The sequence below is a fragment of the Macrobrachium nipponense genome, chromosome 2, assembly GCF_015104395.2.
Source record: "Macrobrachium nipponense isolate FS-2020 chromosome 2, ASM1510439v2, whole genome shotgun sequence".
Classification (NCBI taxonomy): Eukaryota; Metazoa; Arthropoda; class Malacostraca; order Decapoda; family Palaemonidae; genus Macrobrachium; species Macrobrachium nipponense.
Genome location: NC_087201.1, coordinates 53040002 through 53057350, shown reverse-complemented (window position 1 = coordinate 53057350; position 17349 = coordinate 53040002). Strand labels below are relative to the sequence as shown.

Below are 17349 nucleotides of genomic sequence, written 5' to 3'. Positions count from 1 at the left end.
TGTTTTTACTCTATGACTGGAAGAAAACAGGAGTACTATCAATAAATCTGAAAAGACATACAGATTTATGATCTATCCATAATCCTAAAATCCTAGATATTTTTTTGGGGAAAAGTAATCATTTGCAACAATTGAACAGAACAACTATATTTATAATACATGTGTTCCTCACTTAACGATGTACTTGTTTTACAACAACTCTGTTACAAATGGCAACATGAAGAGAGAGAGAAAATAAACCATAAAATGAAAATAAGGATACTATTGCCGAATGGTGGCCAAGAGAAGGCTATCCACTGACGATAATCTAGCCTAGCATAGGCTTTGAAAACCTTTAATTAAAATCTATGGCTAAACCAATAAATAAGGCTTTAATATTACTTTGTAAAGAAAAGCTATACAGTTGAACCTCTTAAAACTAAAACTCTATGGTCTGGGAGCTCTGGTGGTTCGGCTTGATTCAACTGTCATTAGTTCGTTGCGAGGCTAAGAGGGTGGCGCCACGTATTGTTTACAACTTCATGACAGCAAAAATTATCCCATATCTCCTTTGTTTTTAAATAGTTCTTAGTAATGAAAAGAAAATATGCAAAGTCAAATATATTTTTTGTATTAACCCTTTAACGCCGATTGGACATATTAAATGTCAACAAAAATTGTCTTGTCGGGTGTCGAACCGGCGTACGAAACGTTGACGAAAAAAGTTTTTTAAAAATTCACGGAAAAATAGTTATAGGCCTACTAGGCGAAAACTTTTGAATCACGTCCCTTGGGGGATGCTGGGAGTTCACGGATCAAGCTGTTGTTTTGTTTACAATCGTTACCCAGGCGCGCAAGCGCAAATTTCTTTCTTCTCGCACTAAAAAGCATCAGCGACACATCTCGGAAATTATTTCGTCACAGACATAATTTTTGCACCATTTTATATTAGCCATTACAGAGTTTTACTAATGAAAAGGTGTGCAATTTCATGTAGAATACAACAAAAAACAACTCATGGTTGTAGCTTTTATCAGTTTTGAAATAGTATTTCCATATAAATAACGATAAGTGCCAAAATTTCAACCTTCGGTCAATTTTGACTTTACCGAAATGGTCGAAAAACGCAATTGTAAGCTAAAACTCGTATATTCTAATAATACTCAATCATTTACCTTCTTTTGCAACAAATTGGAAGTCTCTAGCACAATATTTCGATTTATGGTGAATTTATGTGAAGTTTAGCACCAGACAGTTTTCTAAAAGTTATATTTCTGCTGTGACTGAATTTTATATGATATACTACTTGATTGTGATTTTCACAAGTTCTTTCTTACACCATAGTTTCATATAAGTAACTTACCCAAGTAGTTATTACGTCGCTGTAGTTTCCACTAGTGGAGGTAGCAGCCTAAGTTGAAAAATTGCAGTTGCACTTCTATCAGCTTTGTGTATGTGACTAAGCCTACCCACCTTTGGGGAACGATAGCCACAACAAAGCAAAAGAGCTCAGTTCATTTCTGCTGGCCTTCGACATAACATTGAATGTTGCAGCAGTCATTATTGAGTTTTTTCATTGGTATTTTACCCTGTAGGGAGTTAGTGCCATCAGTGGACCTCATGCGGTCCACTGTAAGCATTACTTAGGTTCTTTATAGCATGCCTTCAGCCCCTAGCTTCAACCACTTTTGTTCCTTTTACTGTATCTCCTCTCATAATTTCTTTCTTCATCTTACTTTCCACCTCCTTCTAACACTTGATTCATACTGCAACTGTGAGGTTTTCCTCCTGTTACACCTTTTAAACCCTTTACAGTGGTCCCCCCATGGGGGGATGCGTACCACCCCCCCCCCCCCCCCCCCCCCCCGTGAATAGTTAGAACCCGCCAATGTTTGGAACCCCTATAAAAACGCTAAAAACAGCCTATTTTGTTAGTTAAAACTCAAGAAAAACCGCTAAAAATTTTCATACTTGGTTTTTTTTAATAGTTTTATCACAAAAAGTGCATTTTATGATGAAATTGATAACAAAAACCAGGAATTTGTGGATATTTCTCATAGAAAAATACAGCGAATGCACGAATTTTCTGCAAATAATGCGGGGAAATGTTCCCAAGAGAAATCCGTGAATGTGTGAGTCCGCGAATACAGGGGGCCCACTGTACTGTCAATTTCCATTTGAGCACTGAATGACCTCATAGGTCCCAGTGCTTGGCCATTGGCCTAAATTCTATATTCAGTTCAACCCTTTGGTATTTTGGTTTGGGGATTTGGTGAAGTATTCTTTCAGTAGTGTAGCCTTCAAGCTTGTTAGCTTTGACCTAGGATTTTATAATTTGTATGTTGGATGTCATGTCAGACTCTAGTTCCTCCAGCATTCAGTATTGTCGGGAGGGTTACAAGACTAGGTTAACAAAGTTTGGTTTATGATTCATCCTATTTGTGCTAACTGTAGGAGGCAAATCTGCACGAAAGTGAATGTGATGAGTATAAGGATTGGGATGATAAGCAGTGGAAGGTGTTGAAATCTCATTTAGACAAGCTTGATAGAGATAGGAAGAGGAAGGCAGCCTCTAGAGCTAAAGGTAAGGAATGTAGCATAGAATCAACACCTTAACCCAACGTTGTAGACAATATTTCCTTTCTTCTTCCCCTGTTCCAGCTTTGGCTTCCATTACCAGTCCCCCTACCATTGCACAGCCTACTCCCATGCCTATCTCCCATGCTTCTAACCCTGATTCCATTGCCAGTGTCAAGTGCAGGTTTGATTGTGAGATTGAATTAGTGGTTAATTCAATGGCTGAAATAGCATCCCTAAAGGTCCTTTTGGACAGTGTGTAGTGAAAATGTCAAGTGATTGTCGTGCAAGTGGAGGTGGTGGCTGCTCGTCCCGCTGGTTCTCCTAGAGTAGACGAAGGTGCCTGTCTTGCTCCCTGAACCTGGGAAGTGACATACCGGAAGTCCAAGTGAGGCCGGTGGCTTTGCCCGCCGATGGTCAGCCCCTCAGTTGAATTGGTACACTCTTAGGCTTTGACCGACAGCCATTGGAAACTTGTTTCATTAAATGTGCGTCACTTGCCTTTCACCTCAGAGGAATCTAGTCCTGCCAAGAGACGCTGATGGTGGTTTCCAGATTAGTCTTTACCTTTGACGAGAAGTACAACCAACATCGACTGCTCTTTCCCGCTGCCCTGCAAATAGTTTAGGGACCATCTCGAAGCCCTCGGCTATCCTGCAGTGCTAGGCGCAGTCCAGAGTATGATTCTCCCAAACATTCTGAACTGGAGCACCAGAATTTGGCTCCCAAACTATCGAGTGCCAAGAGGCATCCATTGACTTTTTCTAGGCGCCCATCAACTTAAGAGCATCTAACGTCTTCTGAATTCCCAATGACAGTTCGAGTTCCCAACCCAGCGCCAACTTCCGAATGGCTGGCGCTAGCTCACAAGTGTTTGGCACCAACTTTCAAGCAGCCAGCACTACCTCTTCTACCTCTTCCAACCTCAATTTCTTCAGCACCTGTGGTAGAGGATTTGTCCTTGGCACCCATCAAGCAGCAGTTGGCCGACATTATGGGTTTTTTGCAAAAAGTTCCTGTTATGCCAAAGTCTTCGAAGGATCTGTCTTTTAGTCTCCAGTTTCTTCTGATGAAGAGGATTTAGATAGAAAGCCTGCCCCTTCAGCTTGTGCATGTCTTCTAAGACATTTTCTTAACATATTTTATCCAACCCACAAAGGGAAAATGTTCTTTCTTTTTTTGCCTCAGCTCCCTCAGGAACAGATATTGACAATAGTGCATCACAAGTACCAAGGCTTTACATAGCAAACTGTAATACTGGTAGCAGGATGTTATCTTCAAGAAACCTACGAAGATGTTTACAGAGCAGCTTCTAAAAAGACCTTAGATAAAACGGTGGCAATTGAAATTAGCTTATATTGAGAGGGGCTTGAGGATGGACTTAGTCCTTTTGGTAATGCAGCAACTTCCCATCCACCAAACAGAAGGAAAACTAGTAATTCAAACAAATCTTAGTTATCTTGGGATCAATGAACCCAGCAGTCTTTTCAGAGGAGATGGGAAAGATCCCATTAGGATCTATGCCACCATAACTGCCAAGGCCCAGAAACAAAGTTTTGACTTTTTGAGACCAGAAGGCCATTGAACACAGTTTATGCTCTGGAAAGCTCACAAAGACTTGAGCTAAAAGTGCTGCCTTCTGTTTCTGTCAATATACAGTTCTTCCATCGGAATATACAGCTCTTCCATCGGCTCCAAGAAAAGGGAGTCATGCTTGAATCAACAGCAGAGTGATATTTGAGTGTAGACCACCGCTTATGGTCATCACCACTGGAGAGCAAGACATCCTTCACACCTTCATTATAAGCTTGCTTGGCTCTCTTAGATTACCTAAACTTGACTTGTAAGCTTGATGAAATTATGCCACCAAAAGTTCAGTCAATTGTTCCTCCTTGCTGTGATCCATAAGTTATGAATTTTTCATTTGCTGATGTTGGTTGGTAGATAATGTCAGTACTATATGAGTGTTATAGATTAGTCATTAAGAAATATATAATGAACATTTTCTGTTGTTAACCCTTAAACGCCGACTGGACGTATTTTACGTCAACATTTTTTGTGTCTCGGGTGCCGACTGGACGTATTTTACGTCGACATATAAAAGTTTTTTTAAAAATTCGTGGAAAAATACTTTTAGGCCTACCAGCCGAAAACTCTTGAATCAGCGCCTTGGGGTGGGGGGAGCTGGGAGTTCACGGATCAAGGTGTTGTTTTGTTTACAATCGTTACACAGGCGTGCAAGCGCGAATTTCTTTCTTGCCGCACTAAAAAGTATCTGTGACACATCTCTGAAATTATTTTGTCACTTTGACATAATTGTTGTACCATTTTAAATTAGCCGCTACATGGAGTATTATATATGAAAATGTGCGCATTTTTATGTAGAATACAAAAAAAAAAAAAATTCTCATGATTGTAGCTTTTATCAGTTTTGAGATATTTTCATATAAAAAACGATAAGTGCCAAAATTTCAACCTTCGGTCAACTTGGACTCTACCGAAATGGTCGAAAAATGCAATTGTAAGCTAAAACTCTTATATTTTAGTAATATTCAATCATTTACCTTAATTTTGCAACTAATTGGAAGTCTCTAGCACAATATTTCGATTTATGGTGAATTTATGAAAAAACTTTTTCCTTACGTCAGCGTGGTAACTCTTCCGAAAAAAATCATACATGCGATTGTGGTAATGTTTGCACCATTTTAAATTAGCCGTTACATAAAGTTTTATATATGAAAATGTGCGCAATTTCATGCACAATACAACTAAAAACAACCCATGGTTGTAGCTTTTATCAATTTTGAAATATTTTCATATAAAAAATGATAAGTGACAAATTTTCAACCTTCGGTCAACTTTGACTCTACCGAAATGGTCGAAAAACGCAATTGTAAGCTAAAACGCTTATATTCTAGTAATATTCAAGCATTTACCTTCATTTTGCAACAAATTGGAAGTATCTAGCACAATATTTTGATTTATGGTGAATTTATGAAAAAAATAACATTTTCTTTACGCCCGCACGGTAACTCTTCCGAAAAAATCATACGTGCGATTGTGGTAATGTTTGCACCATTTTAAATTAGCCGTTACATAAGATTTTATATATGAAAATGTGCGCAATTTCATGTAGAATACAACTAAAAGTAATTGAAGGTTGTAGCTTTTCTAATTTTTGAAATATTTGCATATAAATCACGATAAATAGAAAAAAAACCACGTTCGGTCAACTTTGACTCTATTGAAATGGTCGAAAAACGCAATTGTAAGCTAAAACTCTTACAGTCTAGTAATATTCAGTCATTTATCTTCATTTTGAAACAAATTCGAAGTCTCTAGCACAATATTTAGATTTATGGTGAATTTAAAAAAAAAAAAAAACTTTCCTTCCCTCCGCGCGGGGATTCTCCGCCACAAATCTCCAAAATGCGTACGTCCCATTCTCGGAATATTTGCTCCGTTTCATATTAGGCATTTCCTAGAGTTTTATATATGAAAATGTGCGCAATTTCATGTAGAATAAAACAAAAAATATTTGAAGGTTGTAGCTTTTCTTATTTCCGAAATAATTGCATATAAAAAAATTCGACATTCGGTCAACTTTAACTCGTCAGATATGGTTGAAAACTGCATTTGTAAGCTAATATTCTTACAGTATAGTAATATTCAATCATTTGTCTTCATTTTGAAGGAAATTGGAAGTCTCTAGGACAATATTTAGATTTATGGTGAATTTTTGAAAAAAATATTTGTTTACGTCCATTCGTTACGAATTCATGCATTATTTTGTGATGATATTTTCACTGTGTTGGTTTTATCGTTTTACAATGTGTTTATACCAAAATGATCGCAATTTAGTGTACATTACAACGAAAAAAAAAGTAACTTGTTACATTTAACCATTTCGCGCACAGCGCGATTTGAATACAATTATATATATATATATATGAAATTTCGTTTTTGCGCTATCATATATCGCATTATTTATAAATGATAATGATAATTTTTTTTCATTTCTGATGGTTGCATACTAAACTCCAGCCAATGACAAAAAAAGGAGCCAAAAATGAACTCTTAATCTTGAAAACTAAGCGCGTTTTGATTTTTTGAAAAAAATATTTTTTCCGCTTCCGCGCTCACTCTTGAAACACCTCCGGCACACGGGAGACATTTTTTTTTTACCGCTTCGGCATTTAAGGGTTAATGTATCTTTGTGACACATTGAGTAATTGAGATCTGTTTGTTGAACAAGTGTGTTTTGCTTAAATTTCAGGTTGGATTCTAATTGATAGATGTGGTAAGCATTTCGGTACTATTTTGAACTATTTGCGTGATGAATGGATTCCTTTGCCAGAAAACCAGCGTGAACTGCAGGTAAGACATTTATAACTGTTACCTTATATCTTTAATTTTTAGCAGATTGGTTTTTTGTTTACCTATTTTGAAAGTTCAAGTTTTTGTTGTTGTTTCCTGCAGTCAAGTAGAAACCTGAGCTAACAATGCTATAGGTTGTATTTTGTACACTGTTGACATATGGATGTGTGCCTCAAGTATGTAAGTTGGCGTGAATACCTACTATATTGATTGGAGCAAAGTTTAGAAAGCAGAAATATAGCAGTTTTATTGAATCATGATTGACTGGAGCAAAGTTTAAAGAGCAGAATTAAAGCAGTGTTTCCAGTCAAAGTTTAAAGAGCAGAAATAAAGCAGTGTTGTTGACTCATCTACTGTTATGCCCTACCTTTTAGTTTTACCTGAAGGTAGTAAACCAGTACTAATTTGTTTTTATTCTTCAGCTGCTGTACTTTAAAAATGCTAATGTCAATTCGAGTAGTAGATTAGGTGTGTTGCAAGTAGGTTGAAAAAGTGTTCATGGGAATAATGATTAGCCTAACCCCAAATTACCTATAAAACAGACAAACTTAAAAATTATTGAATTTAAAAGCAAAGAAGTATACATTAATTTTAATTTTAAGATAGGTATATTAAATAAAATGGTGTGGGTTGTGTTCCTGGCTGAGTGCTGATAACCAATAATTGCTGATAATTATGTCAATAAATGGCATGTATGACATTATAAGTGCCAACAAACTGCTTATTGGGACTGTTCTACATTTAAGGATGTATGAATAAGTCTTAATTACCTGGCTATTAGTATCCATTTCACTACTATGTAAACAGTAGTATAATTTATGTACGGTGCTTGGGCAATGTATGGCCCAATGGGCCTCATGCAAAATTATGTATAAAAATCATCATCATCACTACTATTTAATAAAATTTTCAGATTATTAATTAGTCTCCTGACCCATCCTATAGGCATACACAGACACCTCAGATTATTAATTAGTCTCCTGACCCATCCTATAGGCATACACAGACACCTGAGGGCATTCAGCTCTTTGACTTCCCTCTTAGATAGCTGTTTTTGCATTGTATATAATAGATGTGGTTTAAATGAGGCTAACTTTGTTACAAATGTTATTTCATAAAAGCCCATTAATCATGTCAATGAGGGCCTCTGATTTCAGTGCCTCATATGTAGTTTATGGAGAAATTAAGTTAATGATTAAGACAAGCCTGAGGATCCTGAAGACACATGCATGCATGTACTACATTCTGTATGGTAGACAAAATAGGCATAATTTTTTTTTATTTTATTGAAAAACCTGCATTAAATTCTTTAATTGAAAACGGTTTTCCCTTATCAGCACCCCACTGACAACCGGGGACTGCCTGTACTACTCTATTTGTTACCTTTAATTGTAAAACTTATTACTTTGCAGGAGTTGTTAGCAGAAGCACGGTATTACTGCATGAGTGATTTAGTGGAGGTATGTGAAGGAGCCATAAAGCAAAAAGAGCCAGAAAAGGATCCTGTTTGCAGGGTTCCACTAATCACTTCCCAAAGAGAAGAACAAATGCTTATACAGTCTTCCAGTACGCCAGTTGTAAAGTTACATGTTAATAGACATAACAATAAATATTCGTATACAAGGTAAGGGTGATATATATATATATGTGTGTGTGTGTGTAATATATATATATGTATGTATGTATGTATGTATATATCTGTATGTATGTATGTATGTATGTATGTATGTATGTATGTATATGTATATAAGCTAAAGAGATAAAGATCTGTACTAAGGAAATTTATATATATACATATATATCTGTATCAGGAACGCATTCATACATGCATGTACACCAATTAAATTACATGCGGCTCTATGTCCCACAATAGTTGGAAATTTTTTCTGAAGTAATTGAAATTTTGAGATAAAACTAGTTTCTATGGCTAATATCTTTCATGTCAGCCAATATCTGTTTTCAATGGAGATATTCCAAAAAGAAAAATATTTATGCAAATTCAATATGAATACGATGCCATTTTGTGTTATGGAAATTACTTTATTAAATGACTTTAAAATGAAATTTACAGGTGTTAATTTAGAGGCAGTAGTGTAATTTACATTTTCACTTTTTTCTGCAGCACGTCTGATGATAATTTACTGAAGAATATAGAATTATTTGATCGTCTGTCCCTTCGTTTTAGTCAAAGAGTTTTATTCATAAAGGATGTCATTGGGTCCAACGAAATATGCCTATGGGCTTATTACGGCCATGGGAAAAAATTAGCTGAAGTGTGCTGTACATCGATTGTTTATGCAACAGATAGAAAACACACCAAGGTTAGTGCTAATAGTTTCATTTGTTCCGATACGTAATACAAACCCTCGGTCCTTTAACAATAGGAAGGTAACTAGCGGCAGCTGGGACGGTCGTAAGCTTCGAACAAGGGGAGAACGGTAGTTAACTGCTTGTCCGATCGTGCCGCTGCGCCCGCGCGCCCGAGAGGTGAAGAATCACTTTTGCTTTCGGCCGCGGGTGTGAGGACGTGTTCGTCATCGCTCTCTGCCCGCTTCATCGTCGTATGCTTTGTTTATATTGTGTTTTCTACTAATGGTTTGGTTTGACTTGAAAATGAAACTGTAAGTACACTGTTTTCATTTTCATTACTTAATTATGAATCAACATGGAGCTATCGCCGTAGAGACGGCGATTTCCGCTCTTTTCATGAATTGAACCCTTGAATTATGTCTCGGTGCCGAGGGCGGGCGCACTCGCGCCGAGTCATGTATTTTGGGCGAAAGTGTGTAATTGAAAGATGTAAGTACTCTTTTTTTCATTATATTTTTGCCCTGTGCGTTCGTTGCCGAGAGCTTGATTGCGCTCGGCAAGAGCCTCTTATTTTGTATGAATAGAATGCAATGAAAGTGGATTCGCAATGCAGTTTTCTTTTCATTTTTCATTTATTAATTGCATCAAATTTAATTTTGGATCAATTTCCGCTCTTACCCGGGAATTAATCCTTACGATTTATTGCTGTGAAAGTGAAAATAGCAAGTGCAGTATTGTTCATTTTCATATATATTTATGATAGCATCATATTATTATGGATCAAGTTTCCGCTCTTACCGGGAATTGATTTTTCCCTCTTTAAGTTCTATGAAGTGAATCGCAAGTGCAGTATTCTGTTTCATTTTCATATTACTTTTCACTGCTGTGCGGGGGTGGGTGGGAAGCGAAGGTCTGCCAGGAAGTCGTCGGAAAGCTCTCCCGCGACTCCCTTGGTATCCGATTCTTCGTCTTCTTTCCTGCCCCCCCGCTCAGCTTCCTCGTATTTTGTTTTTTTGGGGTCGGGGTTCTTCCGTTCGGGGTGGGGTGGGGCATGTCTCCCCCCCGTGCGTGAGGGAACCCCTCTTACTAATCTGTCTGTGCTACCGCAGGTGCTACAGCCGTGGGAGACGACCTTGGACAGGTATGGACCACTGCGGCTGCAGGGCGTGCCTAGCATCCACGATCTGCTGCAGAGTCTAGCGAGGTCTGGGGCGGTGACCTTGGAGTGGTCTCCACTACAACCTTCACGGCCGCTTATGCTGCTTCCCCCCGCTGGTCTACACTCCCCATGCTGTGTCGGTGACGCCGTCTGCCGCTTCTAGGCCGGTCGCCGCCGTACCGAGGAGGGGTTATGCCGCCGCCGCCTGTGTTTTCTTCGTGTTGCCTGCCCCAGACTTTCGCTGTTCCAGCAGCTCGCCCTGGACCGGCCGCCAGTACCACGCTGGCTGCCGATGATTTACGAGGCGATGGCTGGGCCTGCCGTACCTGGTCGCTGATGTGGTTCCCGCTACTGGCTTGGCTGTCCCTTCTGTGTTTACCGCTGCCGCTGTTCCTGCCGCTCCTGAGCTGGTTGCTGTTCCTGTCGCTCCTGGTTCCTGCGCCTGTCCATGCTGGTCCTGCCCATGGTGTGTCTTCCCCAGTCCCAGGTCCTTCCGGACAGGTGCAGTCGGGCCGTGTTGCTTCGGCAATAGGCCCGACTCCGGCCTGGATGGAGGACCTGACGACTGTCCTGCGTGAGCTGACGAAGAAGAGGGAGGTGTCATCTTCGTCTTCGTCTGTTGCTGCCTCTTCCCCTTCGACTTCTAAGGCCCATAAGCCGAAGAAGAAGAAGGCTCAGCCTCCCCCCCCTAAGAAGTCTCCTTCGTGAACTTCTAAGGGCCCGTCCCACCCCGGTGGGACGGGGGGTCCTTCTGCTTGGTCCTTCCTGCCCTCCTTCGGGAGCGGGGCCCGTCACCCCTTATTCCGTAACGGAAGAAATGAACGAGGAACCTGGGACCAAGGAGTATCGGTTAGCTCTGGTACTTCCTCGCCTGGTGCTAGCGGCGATGCGCTACGCCAGGTTCCGGCTCGGTCTCTCGTTCGCGGGAGATCCCGAGTGTACGCTCTCCCTCGGGAGACCGTGCAGCCAAAGTTTCGGCGCCAGAGTTCGCTCGGCGCCAAGACCACGGCACGGAGCAGAAGGCTGGCGAGAACCGCTCAGGTGACTCTCGCCAGGCCAGCGGCCGCTCTCGCAGCGACCAGCTGGTAACCGGGTTTTGTTATTCCCCCTAAGAAGACTCCTTCGGGAACTTCGAAGGGCTCGTCACATTCCGGTGTGACGGGGGGGTTCTTCTGCTGGTCCTCCTGTTCCTTCGGGAACGGGCCCGTCTCCCCTTCTGAGAAGAAGAAGAAGACGGGGACCAAGGGTGTGCTGGCTACCGCTGGTACACCCTCGCCTGGTCTTGGCAGCTCTGCTGCTAAGCCAGGTACCGGCTCGGTTTCTCGTCCGCGAGAAGTTCCGAGTGTACGATCTCCTTCGGGTGACCGTGCAGCCAAAGTTAAGACGCCTGAGTTCGCTCAGCGTCATGACCGAGGCACGGAGCAGAAGACTGTCGAGAGCCGCTCAGGTGACTCTCGCCAGGCCAGCGGCCGCTCTCGCAGCGACCAGCCGTACCTCGGGTGGACGTGACGGTCTCTGACCGGCCACGGGTTGAGGCTGGGAAGAGGTCCCCCAGGTCCCCTCGTCCGACGGTACCAGCCTCGGCTGGTACCAGCGGTTTTTGACGTGCCGCGAGGACGCTCACCGGTCTCACGGCGAAAGCGAGCTCTGCAGGTCACCTGACCGCCGCTCCCACAGGGACCGGGCGGATACGGTGACCAGCAGCAGCTCGTCTGACGCACAGGGACGGGACCGGTCGACGTGCTCAGTTGAGCCGCTCGCCACAGGTGAGCGGCACGGCCAGGCCTGCAGATCGATCCCCACCGCGGGTTGGTGATCGGCTGCAGCCCCCCACGTACGTGGTCCTGCCAGCGAGCGGGGGGGGAGGGGCGTCAGGTCTGTCTCTCCACTACCTTCAACTTCCTCGGGCTACACCGGGAAGAGCGAGGTAGCTAGGAGTGATCGTGGAAGGGTGCGGCCGCTCCACGTCCCGTCATGACGCCGCACGTGCCACGTATGGTCTTAGGACCAACCAGGACGTAACGCGCAAGTGATTGGAGGCGACCGTCAGGGGGAGAGGGGGGGTAGCGTCAGTTCTGTCTCTCCGATACCTTCAACTTCCTCGGCATACGCCAGGAAGAGCGAGGTATATAGGAGTGATCGTGAGAGATGCGCCGCTCACGATCCCGTCACGACGACCGCACGTGCCAGGTTGGTCTTAGGACCAACCAGGACGTACGCGCAAGTGATTGGAGGCAACCGTCAGGGATCTGTTGCTGGTCCTTCTTCTGAAGGAGGAGGGTCCTGGGAGCTGCTCTTGTTGGAGGGACTGGACGGTCCTACTCCTCAAGACGCTGTAACTTCCGAGATTCAGAGTAACTTTACCCAGGTTATTGCACTGATTCGTCAGCACAACGACCGGGGGGAAGGATCGCCGCTCCCACCAGCAGAGCCCATGTCTCTGCTCGAGTCGTTTTGGGGCCCGAGAGGGAACCCAAACCGACGGTGGGTATGCCGCGATCGGAGCTTGCCTATTCTGTCTTGAACCAGAGTCTCTCGTCTCCGGACAAGAAGGCTCTCTCAGTTCTGGCCGGTCGATCAAGCTACTTCCACCTCCTCTACGGCGACAGCGGCGTTTCTACGTGTCTTCGGACACCGTATTTAATACTCCTTCGGTCCTCCTGAGAGGTTTCGACCTCGACGAGGACTGGAATGAGTCGGAGGACGGTATCGGCTCTCTCCTGTCAGGTGTCGATCAGCCCCACCCAGACGACGTTCACAGTGGCGGCAGACCCTTACCTACAGTGAGAGTTCGTAACCCTCCTCGGGGAAAAACGTTTTCTCCTGACGATACGTTTTCCCAGACTCTGAGAGGCCATCGCCGCAAGGCGATGGCTGCTCCTACTCTTCTCCAACTGCTAGTTCCACTGGGAAGGCGAGCGAGTATCCAATTCCTCCCCCATTCCCTCTCTCCTTACGGCTACGAGGGAAAGGGGAAGGATCCTACAGAGATTTCTCTGTAGGATCCCACGTTGGGGACTGCGCTACCAGGTTGGACCTTCGGGTCCTACCTGACGTAAGCCCCGGTCGTTGAGGAGGGATCCTGCCCCATTCTCGATTTCTACGGGAATCGAGAGGACCACCAGCCGATATCGTTTGACGAATTCGGTGGGGTTTCGCAGACTGCTTAGAATTCTACGGAATTTCTAGCGCATTCAGAGTGTTAGAGTTTCTTACGATCTCCAAACACTTTAGGCGAGACCACGGTCCAAAGTGAGCGAGACGAGAATCCCCCCGATATGTTACACGATAATCGGGAACCTCGTCTATGCTCGAATTCCTGGAATTTCTAGCATTAGGAAGAAGACTGCTGCTGAAAGAAGACTATCTCACAGTAGGCGACCAACCGGAATAGAGAAGAACGGACGGGAATATCCAGTTTGGCTGGAACTATCGTCTTAGTATTCTGTTCACCATTGAAGCTTTCCTTCGAGGAAGACTTCTCCTTCACTCTCTTTAATAGAGAACGAAGGTGGTCGATCTCCAATCCTTATTTTGTTTTCTTGAAGGAAAGAATTTAGGATGGAGATCGTTGTTCAGAATCCTACAAATATACTACATATATTAACCTCGCGACATGATTCTGCTAAGCAGTTGAATGGTCCGAGGGGTAGGCGCATATCCTGGTTATTCTACGGATTGCGACTTAGACGAAAAGTATTCTAATTGAACTGCAACCCGGTTGCCTGCAACCTCCCAGGAGTTTCCAGTTTCAATTTTATATACTTATGGTGTTGTCACAACAACACCATTTTAGCTTTTATATTTACCGAAATTCGTTTCGCTTAAATATAATTGCTCGAGCATATCTTTTTATGCTCGGTGGTTCTAGCCGAACGCATTCCTTCGTGGAAAGGATTACTTGGCAACTCAGGATGACGAGTCAGCGACAGCTACTGCGTATTGAATTGCCCGAGGCATTTCAGTATCAGCTGCCGCTTTGAGATAGACGGTTGTTTATGTCTTTCTCACCTGCTTTGATTGAATAACAACCGTATCTCTGCCCAACAATCACGGACTTAAGTCTCTGATTAACGGGGATTCTCGCATACTTAATGAATACCATCTAACTGCTGAGAAACGCTAGTATTCATCGTCTTCGGTATTGCGAGAATTTTAAACAGAGATATCTATTCGACTCTCATCTTTCTGTTTACCGCACGGTAACAGAATTCTGTAATAGTCTCTTGCTGCTCGTATCCCGATAATGCGAATGATTTTTGCGGAATCTGAGTTTGTCCTCAAAATATCTTGTATTCGGAGGTGTACAATTGTTCATTGTTCACCCCGGATTAGCAGATGTATTGAAAGACATCGCCTACTCCCACACCTGCCAGCTCTACTTCCAAACGTTCAGCCCATGAGAAGCAGTTCTTCAAGCGGCTCTCCCCTGTGTTTCATTACTGAAGAACGCCCCGCTTTCATTGCACAACGGACAGCAATGAAATGGCGGTTAGCGTTTTCAGTCATTTGTAAGCACAGGTTTAGAATCTTGAGATTCCTTCTCTCGATTCAGCTGGAAGACGTAGGTTGCATTCATTGCCTACCTTCGTCTTCAACGTCACATAGTGTTGTTTCTCCTTAAGCTGAGATTCAACGTCTATGAGATTTTCTTGCCATCAGGGACCTCGGTCTTTTGAAGGCAATTGACTTTCGCCTTTGAGCTTATGCATTAAGAGAATCATCGCCGCGCCGTCCGGCATCGGTGACTAACAAATATTTTATTTGTTTGGTCTCTCAGCATAACTCTTTAAAGGGCGAAGGTCACGTGACTTACCCGGATGCTTGGACAACTGCTACTGATTCCGAACCAGTCAGTCGGCAGCTGTCAGAGCGCCCGAGTCAGTTACGAACTATGCTATGGACTTAGTTCGTTGTTCCAGAGCAATCATTACTTCGTCTTAATAGCTTGTCAGTATGAGTACTGTACATAACCAAAGTCGAGAAGATAGGTCACCTACGACTATTCCCTTCTTTTCGTCTTAGGTAACTGCATGACTTCTCTTGAGAAGTCAAGCACAAAGGGATGGGGATTTGTGACGCTCGATTTCGTACTGATCTTCGTAGCGAAGACTCAGAACCCTTCGGTAACTGACGATTGGTTCGAGTCCTTCACAATACCCTCCCTAATGGACGTCCACCGCCTCCGATACGAAGGCTATGCTGCTTTGTCCTGTGAAGGTGCGACGGAGCTGTCTGAAGAAACTCGACACCCAGGATGAGTGTGGACGCCTCTTCATCATTCTCTCGCGTTCCGCAAGAACTTCTCCGTGGTGCAGGTAATGAAGGCAGGCGCCTGGTCCAACCGGACCGCATGCACCTCCTTCTACCTTCAGGATATTGCCCACAGTTCCTTGGATCTTTTTCCTTGGGAACCGTGGTGGTGCTCAACACGTTGTGTAGTTAACCCAGACCCTCGCAGGCTGAACAGCATCGAGTCCTGGTGTGACCGTAAGAATGGATGAGGAATGAGAGTGTGACTGGCTCCTCTTCCCATCTTTTTCTTCCCTCTACCTTTGGGTAGAGGGACACGGTCGTCACCCTGCTGGGTAATGGACGAGATGCAAGGTGAGCTACTCAATAGAGCACCATCCTATCCCTTTCAGTAGGGATAGGAGTAAATATCCACCACCTCCTCAAGGGGGAGGAAGTGGATGCCAAATTGAGACAAACCCATCATTTTATGATTGTCTCTTGCAAACAGGAACAAGTTCTTGCTTGCTGGTACGAAGAGATACGCTTGCCTCTCTCTTAGTACTTGGCCCAGAGGTCTGACCATTGATCCTGCGGTGCACACCCCGATCAATCGGACAGAGGTTTGGATCCCTCCCTTGCTCTTACGACCAGGGAGGCACTCCAGGGTTGGACGAACACCAGTCTGTTCACCAAAAAGACTCAGATTCCTCCCACCAAGAAGTGAGTCTTCCTATTGTTAAAGGACCGAGGGTTTGTATTACGTATCGGAACAAATGACAATTTGTCGAAAATTGCATTTTTCCTAACTATACAAACCTGAGGTCCTTTACATATAGTCCCACCTCATGCCACCCCTCACTCTGCAACTTTTTGCATGGGCCTAAAGCAAAAGTGATTCTTCACCTCTCGGGCGCGCGCACGATCGGACAAGCAGTTAACTACCGTTCTCCCCTTGTTCGAAGCTTACGACCGTCCCAGCTGCCGCTAGTTACCTTCCTATTGTTAAAGGACCTCAGGTTTGTATAGTTAGGAAAAATGCAATTTTCGACAAATTGTCATTTTCATGGAATAAGTAGTTATAGAACTGAAGAGCTGGAGAGGATTGACTACTGTCGATGAGTTGGACCAGCTTGGGAGCTCCGACGAGTCTTCAGTTGGGTTGTATGATAGTCAACCTGCCTGCTGACCCGTGGTGGCACCCTTGCTTACAAAGCGTCTTGGTTGTAGTTATTAGTGTCATGCTTGAGGTAAGTTCCTTTCATTTTATGTTGGATCATTCATTATGTAGCTACTAGTGGTAGAGACACTCATAATCAGTTTTGTAAAGGTTAAATACCTTTTACCTTTCCTATGTATCCTTTGGTCTCCCCCACTAAGGTCTCCATCCTCTTTATCTTACCTTTTCTCCAATCTCATCTGGCGATTAAAAAAAGTTAATAAACAAAAGATAATAGATATCAGATTGCTTGCTTTTGAAAATTGAAAATATCCATGCTTTTAATAACCCTAGAGATTTTGATAGGGTATAACATATATCTGTATTTTAGCCAGTAGCAAAGCATAGAAGTATAAAGGATTAATGATAATCCATAAAAATTTTTTTTTATGAAAGTCTTCCAAACAATTTTTTTTATGAAAATCTTCCAAACAATTTTTTTTTATGAAAATCTTCCACCTGCTTGAAACAGTGTATATATCTTCTAGTTTTGAGC

The 17349-nt window shown here is 43.2% G+C and overlaps 1 protein-coding gene across 2 annotated transcripts in view; it reads left to right on the top strand.

The window, feature by feature from the left end:
* Positions 1–17349, top strand: part of LOC135220583 (BTB/POZ domain-containing adapter for CUL3-mediated RhoA degradation protein 2-like) — a 68756-nt gene that overhangs the window by 18795 nt on the left and 32612 nt on the right. For both annotated transcript variants that reach the window (XM_064257829.1, XM_064257830.1), the window contains exons 4-6: positions 6833–6933; positions 8346–8557; positions 9056–9254. In XM_064257829.1, coding sequence (XP_064113899.1) covers positions 6833–6933; positions 8346–8557; positions 9056–9254 — 512 coding nt within the window. The remainder of the gene's footprint in view (positions 1–6832; positions 6934–8345; positions 8558–9055; positions 9255–17349) is intronic.